This window comes from Lycium ferocissimum, chromosome 6 (assembly GCF_029784015.1).
Source record: "Lycium ferocissimum isolate CSIRO_LF1 chromosome 6, AGI_CSIRO_Lferr_CH_V1, whole genome shotgun sequence".
Lineage (NCBI taxonomy): Eukaryota > Viridiplantae > Streptophyta > Magnoliopsida > Solanales > Solanaceae > Lycium > Lycium ferocissimum.
In genome coordinates this window covers 8,638,571-8,654,207 of record NC_081347.1, presented here as the reverse complement: position 1 = coordinate 8,654,207, position 15,637 = coordinate 8,638,571, and the positions used below count along the sequence as shown (strand labels likewise).

Here is a 15,637-nt window from a genome sequence, read left to right as displayed (position 1 = left end):
ACACACTTTATCAAAGTTAGTTAAGGTAAAGGATGAGTTACCTGTCGGCTTCCTAACCAAACATTTCTCAGGCTGACACCAGTACTTGGCTGATGACGATATTCTTAGCACCTGTTGAGGAAGAAGCGACTGTTTTGACACGTGATGACTATGCTCAAGGCACTTACCACCATTCATCTGCTACTAAAACATGAAACTCAAGAAGTCAAAATATGCATATAAAGTTACGGCGTAGTCCAGGATTCATGAGCTGCAGACAGTTAATGAAGGATTAGCAAGACCTAAAAAACTGAATAGCTGAGTATCAGATTCTTATGCTCATTACAAGCTTTAAGAAAACATGACTAGTAACAGGGGAAAAAGTCAAAATTGCAATATATTGGGGAAACGAACTGGACACATTACAAAAGATGATCAAACAAAATTGCCCTTCTTTGCTAATTTGTTTACAAGGAAACATTGCCTGAATTTAAACAATGAGGATTTTCTAGCATTCCCTTCAAATAAGTATACAAAATGGCCATAATTACAAGTGCCAATTGGCCAGAGATCTCTTAACCTATCAATTCTTGAACAAGCAAAAGATCACTCTCTACTGAACAGTTAAATAATCCATAAGAATGTACAATGAGCAGTCACAGTCAAAACATATTTAACTCAGAGAGGTCGTCCATTGGTATTTCAAGTCCCACAGAATCGTGATCTTGCAAACCATCAACATCAAAGTTGAACCAAGAATTGAAATCCTGAGGCGCCCCAAGCTCAGATTCTACACCTAGCTCTTCTATTGCATCAATTTCATTCAGTGGCATATTCATGCCGTCAGCAGATTCTTTCTTATCCATTGATGAATTAACATCACCCTCTCTTTTTCTGTTACCACTAGTATTGACCAATTCTCCAGAACCATTAGCAGAAGGGTAAACCGGATGGGTCATAATCTCCATGTATTTGTTAAAAGATCCATTTACGGATGTAGAAAGCTGAGCTGTCTTCTGCTTGGGCTTTGTTTTTGTCTTACGCTCACCCTTGGAGTTCCCCAGTGAGCGTCCAGCTTTTGCATTTGCATTTCTCGCTGAAGAGTCCCTATCTCTTTCGCTTCTCTTTCCTTTTGCACCACCTAGAAGAGTTCCACCAATAGTAGAATTGGCTCGAAAAGCAGCACCAACATCATCAAGCAGTACTTCTTTTTTCTTCCCTCTATTTAATATCGGCCCATTTTTAGCAAAAGCATGATCAGACTGATGATTGAACCTTTCATGCGGATCAATCAGAACACCATCAGCGTTAACAGGGCATGAGCCTATGAAACAAGAGACATGTCAGCTATTACAGCACATCTGATAAGAGCATAAACTAGAAACACACATAAACAAAACTAAAATTACTAAAGCATGTGAAGATGAAAGTACAATTTGTATTAACTATAGAACTCTTGTCAGAAACAATGTCAGTAATTACTACCCAGCAGACAAGAACAGAACATGGAAGACATAAATTATAAGATACTAACGTATGTGAAGATCAAATTATAATTTTACAAGAGAGGAAAAAAAAACCTCTTGTCAGAACAAGAACCAAAATATTTGGTTGACCCAGAGCTAAAGGAAACAGATAATTATGTAACTAGCTCATAGTTGCCAAAGCATCGTCAGAACGGTGTCATTACCATATACATGATAATTTAATTCAACAGTGAAAAGCTTTATTAGCAACTGCTTACCAGCCAAAAGATCCGCCTCATTAATACGAGGAGGAGCGGCGAATATAATGTCATGGAGCCCAGGCTCACTAAAGCAACTAGCTCTACTATCCTCAAACTTCCGACACCTGGAGAGTGTTCTCTTTGCAAAAGCCAATGCAACTGGTTTTGACACCTTCGGAACCCCATTTTTGGAAGCTAGACTTCCTCGAGTCGCCTGTCAAATTAATCCAAAAGAAATGCAGTTATAATCTGAATCACAAAAGCTCCATATGCTGTAGTAAGTTAATTATGAAATCTCCAGTAATTAATATGCTGCACAGCATAAGGATAAACAAATTCAAATTCCCCAAAATCAGGTTGCATTAACAGATAGAGGGTCAAAACAGTACAAGATTGATTCACAACAGCCAGGTTTGTGTCACATTTTCTCTAAGATTTGTGAGTAGCAATATCAGTATGCTAACTAATGAACTATACTGGAGTAATGCAATATGTATGTAAGTTGACGAAGTCCTTTGCAGGAGATAAAGCTCTGTGTTAAGAAATATAGCAAAAAAAAAGTTAATAAAGTTTCATCATTTTTTTGATGGGTGTAATAAAGTTTCATCATTTTTTTTATGGGTGTAATAAAGTTTCATCATTTTAATTATAATAAGCCTTATTCAGTAGTAGATCTTCTAATATCTTCAATAGCGGAAAACTATTCCAGCATGAGTTTGTTGGATTTCTACGGAAAGAAAGAAAAAAGAGGTGTTTTGAGGGCAAAGCAATCTCTTTTGGTGTAAACTCCAGGATGTATATGAGATACACAAAACTCGCTTCATGAATAGATCCTTATTAGTGTAGGTATCTCCTTCCTTTTTTTTTTTTTTTTTTTTTTTTTTTTTTTATTTTGTGCAGGAGACTGCCACTCTTGTGATTTCCATCAGGCTATCACCATCTTGGTGTCTGGTTTTGTTATTTACAAAATCTCTTATTAACCGAGAGTGAAACAAATCACCTGCTCTAGCTTTTTTAGTGGGCCGCCCTTCTATCGTTCTCTTTATTTTTTATTATTTGAACTCCCAGCATGATAACACATGGGCAATGTTTTTAACACAATCTCATTGACCTAAAGTAATCTAGACTAGGATAAAATTTTCTTTGATGAGCATCTTATGATTGAACTTTAAAATATATTCAATAGATATCAAACCTTAATCAATCTGGAAACCAAAATTGGCAATCCTAAAGTATCAGCCAAGTCTTCTTTATTTTTTATTTTTCAAGGTTAAAAAAAAAAAAAAATCAAGCAGACTTGGCTGAGATCAAAGGAGATCGAGTGCAATAACTATTCTTCTTTCAAGCATGGAGATCAAATGACATAACGCGCAATGACTAGATTCCCTCTAAAAATATATAATGTCTGCTGATATATACATATATATTTCAGTTATGTTGCTCGGACTCTTCAAAAATGTCAATGGGTGCGTGTTGGATTCTTCAAAAGTAGTGTATTTTTGGAGAATCCGACACGGGTGCGGCAGCGAAAGTGAAGAGTCCGCGCAACTTAATATTTGTATCCTCTTTCCTGGAGAAATACTGCATTTCTGTTTCAGATCACATATTACGCAGTCAGTTACTTGGAGCAAGCTTCTTGAGTTTTAGTTTTCTCCCAAATCTCTGATTGCTCCGGTCAACAATGTACACTCCTTTTAGTCTAAAATGATCTTATATAGTGGTTATATACAAATATCATTCACAACATTTCGCAACGAAAAGCAGTGTGTGTAGATTAAAGTTAATGCCACAAAAACCTTCTAACCAACTACAAAATTTAGAAGAGAACAGCTGCAGTAGCAGGGGAAGATATTAAAGGGACGGCAAGAACACTAAATAAGCACTGTACAAGAAAAGCATGACAACCGTACAGATAAAAGAATGCAACCCTTACCAAGAGCTTTTTGTAAGCCAGCTCAATGAGTTTATTCATCGCAATCTGCTCAGGGTCCCTGGAAATTCAGTTGGGTTTATAAGGCACACATGAATTCAGAATGCAGAAACGTAAAGCAAACTTGATGACGTAATATCTTACCATCCTTGCACGTCCTTGCCTTCTTGAATTGCTTTAGATACTTTCTCCATATATGTTTTCTTTTTAGCAATCTACAGGGAATAGAACAAATGAACTACTTCAGTGGTATACGGCATATGCAGAAAGATGTCTATATATAGATCTGAAAGAGATGGTCTTTATCCCAACCATTTATTCTCAATTTTCTTGAAAACATTAGATTTGCTGGCATATTTGGCAACAACAAAAACAAGGAAAAAGACGGAAAATAAGTAAATTATTAGGACGCGCGAGATAACCTCTTGACAGAGTCCCCTCTCCAGCTGCATAATTTCTTCGTTGATCGCTTCATCTTCTTTATCATCTAAGCCAGGCTGTAACAAGGATGCACAAAAGGAAAGGTAAAAATAATAAAATGATACAATCTTAGGTACAAATGCTAGAAAGACTAAAGCATATGATATCATTCCAACTTGTGAAAAATACCACTCTTACGCCACTCATAAGTGAAAAATGCAAATTAGTAAGCATTGAGGAGGAAGGAAACCACTTGGAGAAAGCATACCACAGGTTCAATATAGAGGCCAATGCTCTGCAACTCTAGCAAAAGTTTATCATCAAAAGCCATCTGTGCATATTGACGTTCAAATGAGGAAATACCAAAACTACTAATCTGCAACCTTTGTGGTACATCCGGATCACATTCAGAAAGGCCTACAAACAGCCCAACCTCTGAATGCAAATATCCATTATCTCCTCGTGACATCTCATCACTGTATGGAGGTCCTCGGACATCAGGGTTTCTATGATATGCACCATATCCATTGCAGGAAACAAACTCATTTCCAGTCCCATTTTTCTTTATCTGAGATCCAAAAACTGTATCGTACTCAACTTCTGTCCTATTCATTTTTCTACTCTCAGAGTCAATGACACGTGTACCATGCAATAATGTTTCTGGACCATTATGCGGTGACGTAAATATGTCAAACCCGTTTTCTTCATATTCTTCAATATCATCCTCTATAATTAGAGCTGACAGTACTCTTTGGTAAAGTGGAGTAACTTTGTCAAATATTCTATCTGAGTCAAATTTTGCACTTAGAATAGAATCGTGAAATCGATCGACCAGTTCTGTATCAGATGGCAGTTTCAAGCCATTTTGATTCTTGATGCATCTGTTCTTCTCAACAGATGAAGTATCAGAAATAGAAGTTCCATCATGTGCATGATCATCCTGGGAAAGCAAGCATCAAGAGAAGTATTTAGCTAAAGCAGTAGCCAACAACATATGATATATAGTTAAAATAATATCTTAAGTTCCAACAGGCAGCAGTAGAATATGAGAATTAGCAAGACCTGTTTAATTAATATAGATAATCCAGATGATCCATTCACGGTAAGCATAAGAAGGATAACAACAGTCTTGTACTGGGAGGCTATGTTGCTCGGACTCTCAAAATATGTTGCCACACCCGTGTTTGATCCTCCAAAAATACACTACTTTTGCAGAACCCAAAACGAACTGGGCGGCATTTTTGAAGAGTCCTCCAAAAGTGAACAGGTGCTACTGTGTAATAGAGAATCAGAACCCAAGCCATCTTTTCCTGCAGTGCTCAGCTGCAGCAGATCTATGGCATATGTTCCTCACCTTTTTGGCAAATGGGTAATGCGAAACACTATCAGGGAAGAGTCCAATGGAAAGTTGACAGCACCATCAAGAAGTTTTGGAAGATGATACCAGCTGCCATCTTTTTGGACTATATGGAATGAAAGGAATAGTAGATGTTTTGATGGACTTTCAACTAGTCAAACTATGCTCAAAGCTAAATGTCTTTTTTATTTACATAGTTGGGCCTTTTTATCCCCAATAGATTCCCTGATAGCCTTTTAGATTTTGTTTGCTCTTTAGTTATGTACTAGAGCTGACATTCTGGTGCTCAATCTTTTGAAACTACTTTGCATCTTCTGGATGCCTTGAATAGAATCAATTACTTCATCAAAAAAAGACAGTGACTCAAGCATGTCAAGTGATACATATCAATACAACAAAAAGTAAAGATATAAAAGAACGCATTCTCTAAATACAAGATTGCTAGATCTGCTGTGTTGTTTGTTTAAAAAAGGGCAGCCTGGTGCACAAAGAATCAGGCGCTAGCAGGGTCCGGGAAAGGGCCGCATCCCAAGGGGTGTGATGTAGACAACCTACTCTAATGCAAGCATTAGTTGCTACTTCCACGGCTCAAACCCGTGACCTACAGGTGACATGGTGATCTGCTGTGTTGTTTGTTTCTCTCTTGATATTAGCAGGGATGAATTTTTCAAAAAGTGCAGAATCCATTAGGAGATTTTACAAACGCCCAAATTATGGTGAAGGACTAAGAGAGGGATAACTTTCAGATTCCTGTCTATGCATAGGTTTAAAGGAAAGATTATAACTTTAGACTTGATTCAATACCAGGAATTACTAAGAATACACTTAAACACAATATGAATACACTTAAATACAATACGACGCTTTTACACAGTAGTATGCTTCAAGCAACAAATGAAACAGCTAGGAGAAACCCCACAAAAACAAAAAACAGAGAATAACCACTTCAAAAAGAATTTCAGGTGGTGGCACAGGGATTGAGGCTAACATATAAACGACATTGAAACCCGGAAAGCTATGGGGAAAAAATCTAAGGAAGGTGCAAAGGAGGGAAAGAATTTAGTGAAGGGATATAAGCACCCAAAGGCCCCTAGCTGGCCCACCAGAAGCCAGTTTCAATCCCCAAAACAAATGAAACACACAGAAATGTCTTATCCCCCACTTTTGGCATAAACTATCCACCAAGCAAATCACTGCAAAAAGTAATGTCATCATGCAAGATAAAGATAATTAGGTATCAGTAAGTACCTGAACATCATTGGTATGGTTTAGAGTTTGAGAGAGATTCGTATGAGATTCCTCTGCTGATTTCAGCTGATAAAGCATCAATGAATAGGACTTAATAAGAACATCTACTATCAGACAAAGCGAATATCTGTGTGGTATAATCAAAATCATCAGTAGTTGTCACCTGTTCCAGAAGGTAGGATTTCTCCTCTGCACTGACAGAAGCAAAAAGTCTATCCATTTTCTTCCAGAATGCACTTGAACATGCATGAACTACAACAGCAACCAAATAAATTAAGTGCCTCATTGTTTATAATTTTTCCCAACAGAAAAAAAAAAAAAGAGATACAACAGAGTGAGCGGAGAACTTTGATGTCAGACACATACTACTAGCACTATATGCCAAGTTTGCAGCAGCTAGGAGCTCCTCGCGATCATCATCTGATTCCCCTGAAATATGGAAAATGTAATAGCAGGATTACTTGTTTGAGGCAGGGGGAAAACCAGAACCACCTAGATAATTTGCTAATTGTCAGCCCGCACTAGGGTAGCACCAAAACTATAACGTGAATATCAAACAGTGGAACTCATCAATCACTGGAAATTGCCCGCACAAGTTCAGTAGTATCTATGATACAAGTTTAGCCATTTCTTATTCCTTTACTTCAACCCCTTCATTTCTTTGTCCACAATCAATCCCAGCTCATTCTAAACAGCTGATAATGTACTGAAAAGTGAAAACTGACTTCACATTTCATTGAACAGAAGGAAATACAAAAACAAATCAGCTATTCTCTTCTCCAATGAATCACATCATAACCTCCCAAATCATGGATAAAGGCAAATGAGTTCATTAAAAGACATATAGAGACTGAAAAAAACCAAATCCTGGAAAAGGGAAAACTAGTTCATTAAAAATTTAAGAAACATAAACCAAATCCTGGAAAAGGGAAAACTAGTTCATTAAAAATTTAAGAGACATACTCCACACTAGTGAAGGAATATTTTACACTGAGATACTTAATGAAGTATGCAAATGAGGGATTTACCAGTGAAATCAGGAGAACCACTGCTCAAAGGAGTCCCAAGACGAGAGAACCCTTTGCTGTGCTTTTTCAAAGGACGGCCTGACTTACTGCCACAATCAAATATAATTTAAGTTAATGGAGAAGAGAAACAGTAAAAGCTCAAAAACCTTCTTCAGTAAAAACACCAGCACCTTCCGTGTTTTTCTGAAGCCGCCCTTGAGTTACGAAGTGGCTTGGCTGTGACTTGATTTTCAAACTTCTCCCTTCTAGGAGAAATGCTACTCCTAGAAAATACCGAGCCTCTTCCACTTCGGCCTTGCCTTCGCACGCCATCACCTGTTTCTTCTTTGACAAGAAATTTGTTCTTCTTCATATGTGAGGTAGACATCCCATTACTCTGAACAGTATTTACAGTTTTTTCTTCACCTTCACAAGTACCCCCACCCTTTTCTTTTAATCTGCTTTCACCAGCACCAGATTCTTCACTTTCAGAGAGTCTGGCAGGGGATAAAACACTTTCAGCTTTAACTTTAAGGTTTTGTGTAGCATTGCTGACAGCCTTTGAAAGAATAGAACCACTTGTTACACCAGGAGTTAACCTAGCTCCAAAATCAGAAGGCGAACATGCCTCTGATGGCACCTCCACCTCGTCTTGGTTTGAAACCGGTGAGATAAGATTAGCCCTCCTTGTACGAGAAATTTTTTGATTTTTCTGACCAATCCATTGTGTTATGGGCGGAGATGAGGATCCTGTGGGCAATGGACGCTTCCGATTATTAGCCCCACCAACAGCGAGATTTTTGTTGACATTTGGGGGTGGGTCCCAGCTTTCCAAGGTTCCAGGTAAACGGGGAACGTTAGAGGGTGAATTAGCAGCAGCAAGGGAGCCACTCCGTGGTGCCCTTGAGGCCTTCCCTTTTGCTAGTGGACTGGGACAGAGAGCATGGTTCTCCTCACGACTATTCAACCTAGAGGAAGAAAACCACATAGTAAGAATTCAGCTTGAGAACACCCATTAGTTAGGAGATAAAAACAAATTTATCACAAACTAAGACATACTTGATGCTGCCTTTTGCCAGCATCCGCTCTTTATTCAGACCAGCAGTTGGATCCCTACAAAGAGCAGACTTTTCCTGTTCATTTTTAAGCATCGAACGGGCATTAGAACCAGCAGGTGATGAGCCATCTGACTTATTAATGCTACCAGCACCGCTTGATATTCCCAACCTGTGCAAAAGAGTTGGTGAGTACAACATAGAGTGCTAGGTAACAAAGTAGGTGCAAAAATAAAGAGAGAACGTTCAAAGATCACAGTAGTCAAACATGCACGGTAAAGCATCAAATTATGTATCCAATTTCAGTTTAGTTCCTTAGTTCAACCTACAAAAAATAAAGGCCAAATGTGATTCCTCTTGAAATCTTCCCATTTAGACACCAACTATTTTTATAAGGGACATGAAAAACTATTTTTATAAGGGACATGAAAAACAACTATTCACACGAAGAAGCAGCAAAACAAGGAATGAATAAGAGATTGACGGCACATGAAATGAATGATTCTATTTGACCGAGTTCTAGGTAGAATCATGTCAATTAAACACTAGATGTTGGTAAAAGACAATTCTCCCCAACTTAAGTAGGCTTACCCGCAAAGAACTGGTACTTGATCTGACGAGGGCAGTCTAGAAGGCAACGAACCAAAGAGCGCACTCAATATATACATATATGTTAGGCTATTTTCTCTTCACTAGTTATTCTCCCAAGTGATTCTTTACATTCCAACTAAAACAAGATGCTCAAAGCTTAAGCTGCTGCCTTAGAAGAGTACAGCATTTCGTTGAAGTAAAGAACTTACCCGCTATATCTTACAACAAGATGTGAAGTAATTCCTTTACTTTCTTAAACCTATCTAGAACTGGACAATTTAAATAGAAATGTCCTAACACTTCTTCAAAGTGAAATTTGCAACCCGGGACTAAAGCCATCATCTACAAACATCTCCAGTCTTGTACAACAGAGAACCAAAAGTAGCTTTTTAATGAAGAAATTCAACTTGATGTGTTAACTCAACAAAGTCGGAAAATCTAAACCAGTCTTATCCTTCATCTTAGACGGCAAATAGGGCAACTGGACATTATTATATTAAACTGAATGAAATCAAGATGGAAGTGATGTTATTTGGGGATAATTCCAGAATAGCAATTACCTGAAACCATGGGAATCAGAAGGTGACAAGCCAGGTTCACTGGCAAGTCTATGATGCAGCAATCGTTTAGGCTCTCCATCATTGTCCAAGGGCCTTGAAATGACAGCACCAACTGATCGTTTCCTTTTCATCTTCTTGTCCCAACCTTCACCTCCAGCTGGCAATCTGCGGATCTTTTCTTCAGCCATATCAGAATCGGCATTACTATCTTTTAACATGTCTCGATCCTTTACTATCATCGGCTGCCTGGATAGAGCACTATTTCGGTGTTCCGCCTGAATTATATGGAAAGGGAAAAGGTCATTAGGCGTTTTGATATAAGGAGAAGCAGATGAAGCTTATTATTCTCAGCAGGTAATACGCAACATTATTCATTCAACATAAAGCAAAAAAATCATTAACAACACAATGCTAGTGATGAGCATAAAAGGAAAGAATTCTTCCATTGCAACACAAAGGAAGAAAGGAAACAGCCGAACGAAAACTTATACTTCTGATATTCTAGGCTCCTTTAAGGGTGCAGAGAGGAAACAAGGCAAGTAGTATCATGCACCACCCATTTCCAAAGATAGCATTTAATCATGTCCTGCCACAATTCTCTCTGTCATTTGACGAATAACCAGAGGAAGATCCTTCAGGAAGGGTGCCTCCATCTTTGCAAGATCTAAATAATCTATGGCTGTTCAATTAGAGGTAATTAAAAATTCTGAGAAACATCAGCCTCTCGATGCTTGTAAATGGAGCTTGCAAAAAGTAACTTGCTCCAACTAAAAGTTGATTAATTAACTGCCAATCATGACATATGAGTAGCTTTCCTTTCTTCATATTAATTATTTACATGAAAATAAGCTAAAATTCCAAGTTAGGGAACAATGTCTCTTCCCTTACTGCCCTAGCATCATTTCTATCTTTTTCTAAACTTGAAGTATATGTAATGCACACCTCTATTTTCTAAACCCATGTAAGTAGATGTTCATTATTCCATGAGCAGCGTAGAAGAACAATATTTCTCCCATATATCCTTTTTTTACGAAAGCAATGTCTTAATGTTGTTTTCTTTATTGATGTTGTGGAGAAAAACCCTGTACACGAGGTATACCAGAAAGTAGATAGCCAACAGGAAGATACATTGTTCTCCAATATATCTTATAAACAGAAAAAATATGCACCATGTGGGTTATGCAGAAGAACATTTAAGGGGAAAAGACGGCTTTCATTCTTTTCTTTTTTTTTTTTTTCTTTTTTTTGATAAAGTAACATGTACGGCTTTATCAGACACACTAAACACCTCCTTTGCTTGGATATGGAATACAATTGTCAGAGAAAGTAGCTACTCGAAGGTCAACAAATTTAAATAACATGATATTAATTACAAACCCGAGTTTCTGCCACTGATGTGCGTACACGCTTGTTCAGAGTACTATTCTTCGGCCGCTCCTCTGTCTTCTGTGTTACAAGATCTGAAGGGCCTCGATGTATCTGTGTTCCCATCTTCATGCTTGAACCACCTAATCTCTCATTTGTTAACTGCTCATTTCTCTGTTGCTTCTTAGAAGGCATGCCTTCAGAAAATCTTGTCAACTTATGCAAGCATTCGTTGAACTTTTTAGCTCTACCACTAGTCAAAACAAAAACAGCATACTCAGCACATACAACTTAAGCTTTAAAGTAGGGTCACTTTCAATCAAAGTTTATCCAATACTCAAGAAAGAATGCCACCAAGATCATTAGTTAATACACACACAAGAAAGAGAAGGAGAGTGCTGATCGGCACAAAGTAAAGATACAAAACCATGAAGAAGGATGCAACAGAACTAATTAGTCCACCGAAAAATTAGTTTTATTGATTAAGAGGACAAAAATACCTAGCTTTGTTGCACGTCTCTGCAACGCTATCTCTGAACCTCTTTAATTCTTCCATAGACACATGAAGTGAAGACTTCAAATGAGCAGCACCAAAAGAATTGTCTTCTGAAGTGCTCCCAACAGTAAAGCCCAACATTCTCCTTAACTCGCCTGAACGAGGATATTTTTGGTCGCCCATTACAATTGGCTCCAGCATCAAGCATTGTGACAGGGAAGGCAAATCACCCACAACTGCACCAGTCCCCCGGGATGCACCCTTCCCAGAACCAAATATACGGGTGTCTGAACTCTCTCTGAAGCTCCCAGACCTGTCCATGGTGGGACCCGTATAGCTCCCCTTAGGCCCATTGGTGTAGTTGCCAACAAAACCCGAGTCACTGCTAGCTGATGTCAAGTTAAATCTCCCATTTCCAGCCATTTACAAACTCAGAACTAGAACATCATATCTCCAAAGATCTTCCCGTTTACAATTGGGTCCAGAAAAAGATCAGCTTGTCTTAAAGCTATAACCTTTAAAGACATAAGATAACAGGCAATCAAACTCCGGCTTTGCCAAAGATTCTCAATACTACAAAGCCAATGAAAGTCAAGCTTGCCGAAAATTCAGGAAGTGGACCTAACCAATGCCCTTGAGAAACTATTTAATTGTCCTTTTCACTTAACACACCCTTTGGAAGCCATGGATTATTAAAAATAATCTCTTCACATCAAGAACTTAACACATGATAACTACAACTATAGCAATAATCTCTTCACTATAAAACTTAACACATTATAACTACAAATACAGCAAGACACTTATTATTGTTTATTGTTTAGACAAATCCATTACCATAGCAACCAAGAGTAGATTCTACAGAAAGAAATTTAGGAACATCTAATGGTTTTAATTGGATTTCCAACAGAACTTTCGATTTATTTGGGTAAAATAAAATGCATTTCATCAATGAACTGTAAATTTTTCTAATTTTCAGTACTGATCAATAAAGTTTTCAATAAAAATTAAGACAAAGAATAGAGAACATAAACTCATATGACATCGCGGCAACACAAGTTGAAACCTTATCTGAAGCCATAACTGCCACTAAATTCCAAAATTCAAGTCTGAAGTAAAAAAAAAAAAAAAAAAAGGGGGGGGGGGGGGGGAACTTTTGACTAAATTGAATTAGCAAAACTCGAATTGAAATGCAGAATAACACGAAATTGACAATCACACGACTTCAACTGATCCTCAAACCTAGTTCCAAGCAAAGCTAAAATCTAGGGTTTATCAACCCTGACCCAACCCGTAAAGACTGAAAACTGACAAAATTCACATAAATTCAGAAAGAAAAAATCCAATTGAAATCTTATCTGAAGCCATAAGTGCCTCTAAATTCATAATTCAAGTCTGAAGAAAAAAAATCGGAACTTTTGACTAAATTTAAGGCATAAGATAAGGAAAAGCAATTGGAACACTGAATTCACGCAAAATCCAAATTCCAATTAAAATTGAATGAACAAAACTCAAATTGAAATGCAGAATAACACAAAATTAACAATCAAACCACTTCAACTGATCGTCAAACCCTACTTCCAAGCAAAGCTAAAAATCAACCCTTCCCAAACCCGACCCTCGTAAAGACTAAAAACTAACAAAATTCACACAAATTATGTCAATTAACAGGCACAGAACTATGGAAGATAAGTACCACTAAATTCCATAATTCAAGTCGGAAGTCAAAAAATAAAATAAAATTCGGAACTTTTGACTAGCTTTAAGGCATAACATAAGGAAATCCGCAGTCCAATTCAACGATAATTCAAATGAAAAGAGCAATTGTAAAACTGAATTCAAATCAAAATTCAGCTCAAAACTCAAATTGAAATGCAAAATAACACAAAATTCACAATCACATCACTTCAACTGATCGTCAAACCCTACTTCCAAGCAAAGCTAGAAATCTAGGGTTTATCAACCCTTCCCCAACCCAAACCCGCAACCCATAAAGACTGAAAACTGACAAATTCACTCAAATTACGTCAATTAACAAGCATAAGTGCCACTAAATTCCATAATTCAAGTCTGGATTCAAAAAAAAAAAAACACGGAACTTTTGACTAATTTTAAGGCATAAGTAAAGAAATCTGCAGTTCAATTCACCGATAATTCAAATGAAAAGTCCAACTGGAACACTGAATTCAAGAAAAATTCAGCTTAAAACTCAAATTGAAATGCAGAATAACACACAATTGACAATCTCGCCACTCCAACTGATCGTCAAACCCTACTTCTAAGCAAAGCTAAAAATCTAGGGCTTATCAACCCTACGCCCAACCCGTAAAGACTGAACTGACAAAATCCACACAAATTACGTCAATTAACAAGCATAAGTGCCACTAAATTCCATAATTCAACTTGAAGTAAAGAAAAAAAAATCAAAACTTTTGACTAAATTAAAGGCATAGGATAAAGAAATCTGCAGTCCAATTCAACTAAAACAATTAGCCAGTGGAAAGAGCAATTGGAACACTGAATTCAAGCAAAATTCAAAATTGAATGAACAAAACTCAAATTGAAATGCAGAATCACACAAAATTGACAATCACACAACTTCAACTGATCGACAAACCCTAGTTCCAAGCAAAGCTAAAACTCTAGGGTTTATCAACCCGACCCGCAACCCGTAAAAAGACTGAAAACTAACAAAATTCACACAAATTACTTCAATTTACAAGCAAATAGCTATAGAAGATTCGAGAACATACCCAGCATTCACTGATCGAAACCGATCGAAGAGAGAGAAAGTAGCGAAAAAACGAAATAAAGAGAGAGAAAGTAAGAAAGAGAAAAAAAAGAAGCTTACCGAGTATATTGGGGGGCTTGATTTTTTGTTTTTCTTTTCTTCTTTTTATTTTTTTGGGCTGTTATTTGGTTGACGCGTTTGTTTTAGCCCGCTAAATTTAGGGGTAAAATGGATTTTTCAATTATTAGCAAAAAGTGTCACTAAAAACAAGGCTGCTTTATGCTAAGGACTAAAGTAGGTGGGGTACTTGTCTTGTCATGAACTTTTTTGGGGGGAAGAATTTTGTAGCAAGTTTTTTTTGGAATTTTCATTTGCGTGAAAAGGATTGAGAAGCTAGGGAAGTTATGGGTGTGGATGTAGAAAAGTGTAGGGTTTGATTTTGACCTATGAGTTCTCGACGAGTGGTCGGGAAAAACGAGAAGGAGATTGGAGAATTGAAAAGATGAAATGTCGCTCAACGTGAGTAGGAATGAATGGAATTAGATGGCGAGAAAAGTTTAGGGTTTGATTTTGGCCTATGAAGCTCTTTGCTGAGTGGTTAGGAAAACGGGAAGAGGATTGGAGAATTGAAAAGATGAAACAAGGTTCAACGTGGATAGAAATGAATGGAATTAGATGGCGAGGAAAGTGTATGGTTTGATTTTGGCCTATGAAGTTCTTTGTTGAGTGGTTAGGGAAACGGGAAGGTGATTGGAGAATTTAAAAGATGAAACGTCGTTGAACGTGGATACAAATGAATGGAATGAGATGGCGAGAAAAGTTGTAGTCTTATATATAGGTTAAAGTGTGGCTTTGATTGGAAGAAAATTTAATTGACACGCGTTCTATTGATTGGAAGCAAATCCGTGAGGTTTTATGTTCTAACCTCTTTTATATAAAATCAAAGTATTAAAAATTTAACATTCTAGTTCCAATCAACTTGGAAGGATTTTGATTGGGAAGGGGAAAAAGAAAGACCGAGAAGTCATTGAAAATAATGATTACAGTCAAGTATTAAAAATTTAACATTCTAATCACGTCGTTGTTTGACTTATCTGACAACCCTGTCATGTGTTGATTTCTTTATAATTTCCTATTTAAAATTTACAAATTAGTTAAGTTAGGTGAAAAGT

At 37.3% G+C, this 15,637-nt stretch overlaps 1 protein-coding gene across 2 annotated transcripts; it reads right to left on the bottom strand.

Moving 5' to 3' along the window:
• Positions 1-348: 348 nt before the first annotated feature.
• On the bottom strand, positions 349-14,593 carry LOC132059213 (uncharacterized). Of its 2 annotated transcripts, XM_059451764.1 has the most exons (16): positions 14,488-14,593; positions 11,739-12,249; positions 11,251-11,491; positions 9,874-10,148; positions 8,727-8,894; positions 7,859-8,635; positions 7,689-7,774; positions 7,027-7,089; positions 6,824-6,912; positions 6,661-6,726; positions 4,324-4,995; positions 4,058-4,132; positions 3,780-3,850; positions 3,639-3,696; positions 1,724-1,919; positions 349-1,303 (listed from the first exon to the last, which is right to left on the bottom strand). In XM_059451764.1, the coding sequence occupies exons 2-16, from the start codon at positions 12,155-12,157 to the stop codon at positions 642-644; spliced, it is 3,918 nt and encodes a 1,305-aa protein (XP_059307747.1). In that variant the 5' UTR covers positions 12,158-12,249; positions 14,488-14,593; the 3' UTR covers positions 349-641. The 2 variants fall into 2 exon arrangements, with proteins under 2 accessions (XP_059307747.1, XP_059307745.1); XM_059451762.1 differs by lacking the exon at positions 14,488-14,593 and having other exon boundaries at positions 11,739-12,855.
• Positions 14,594-15,637: the final 1,044 nt, after the last annotated feature.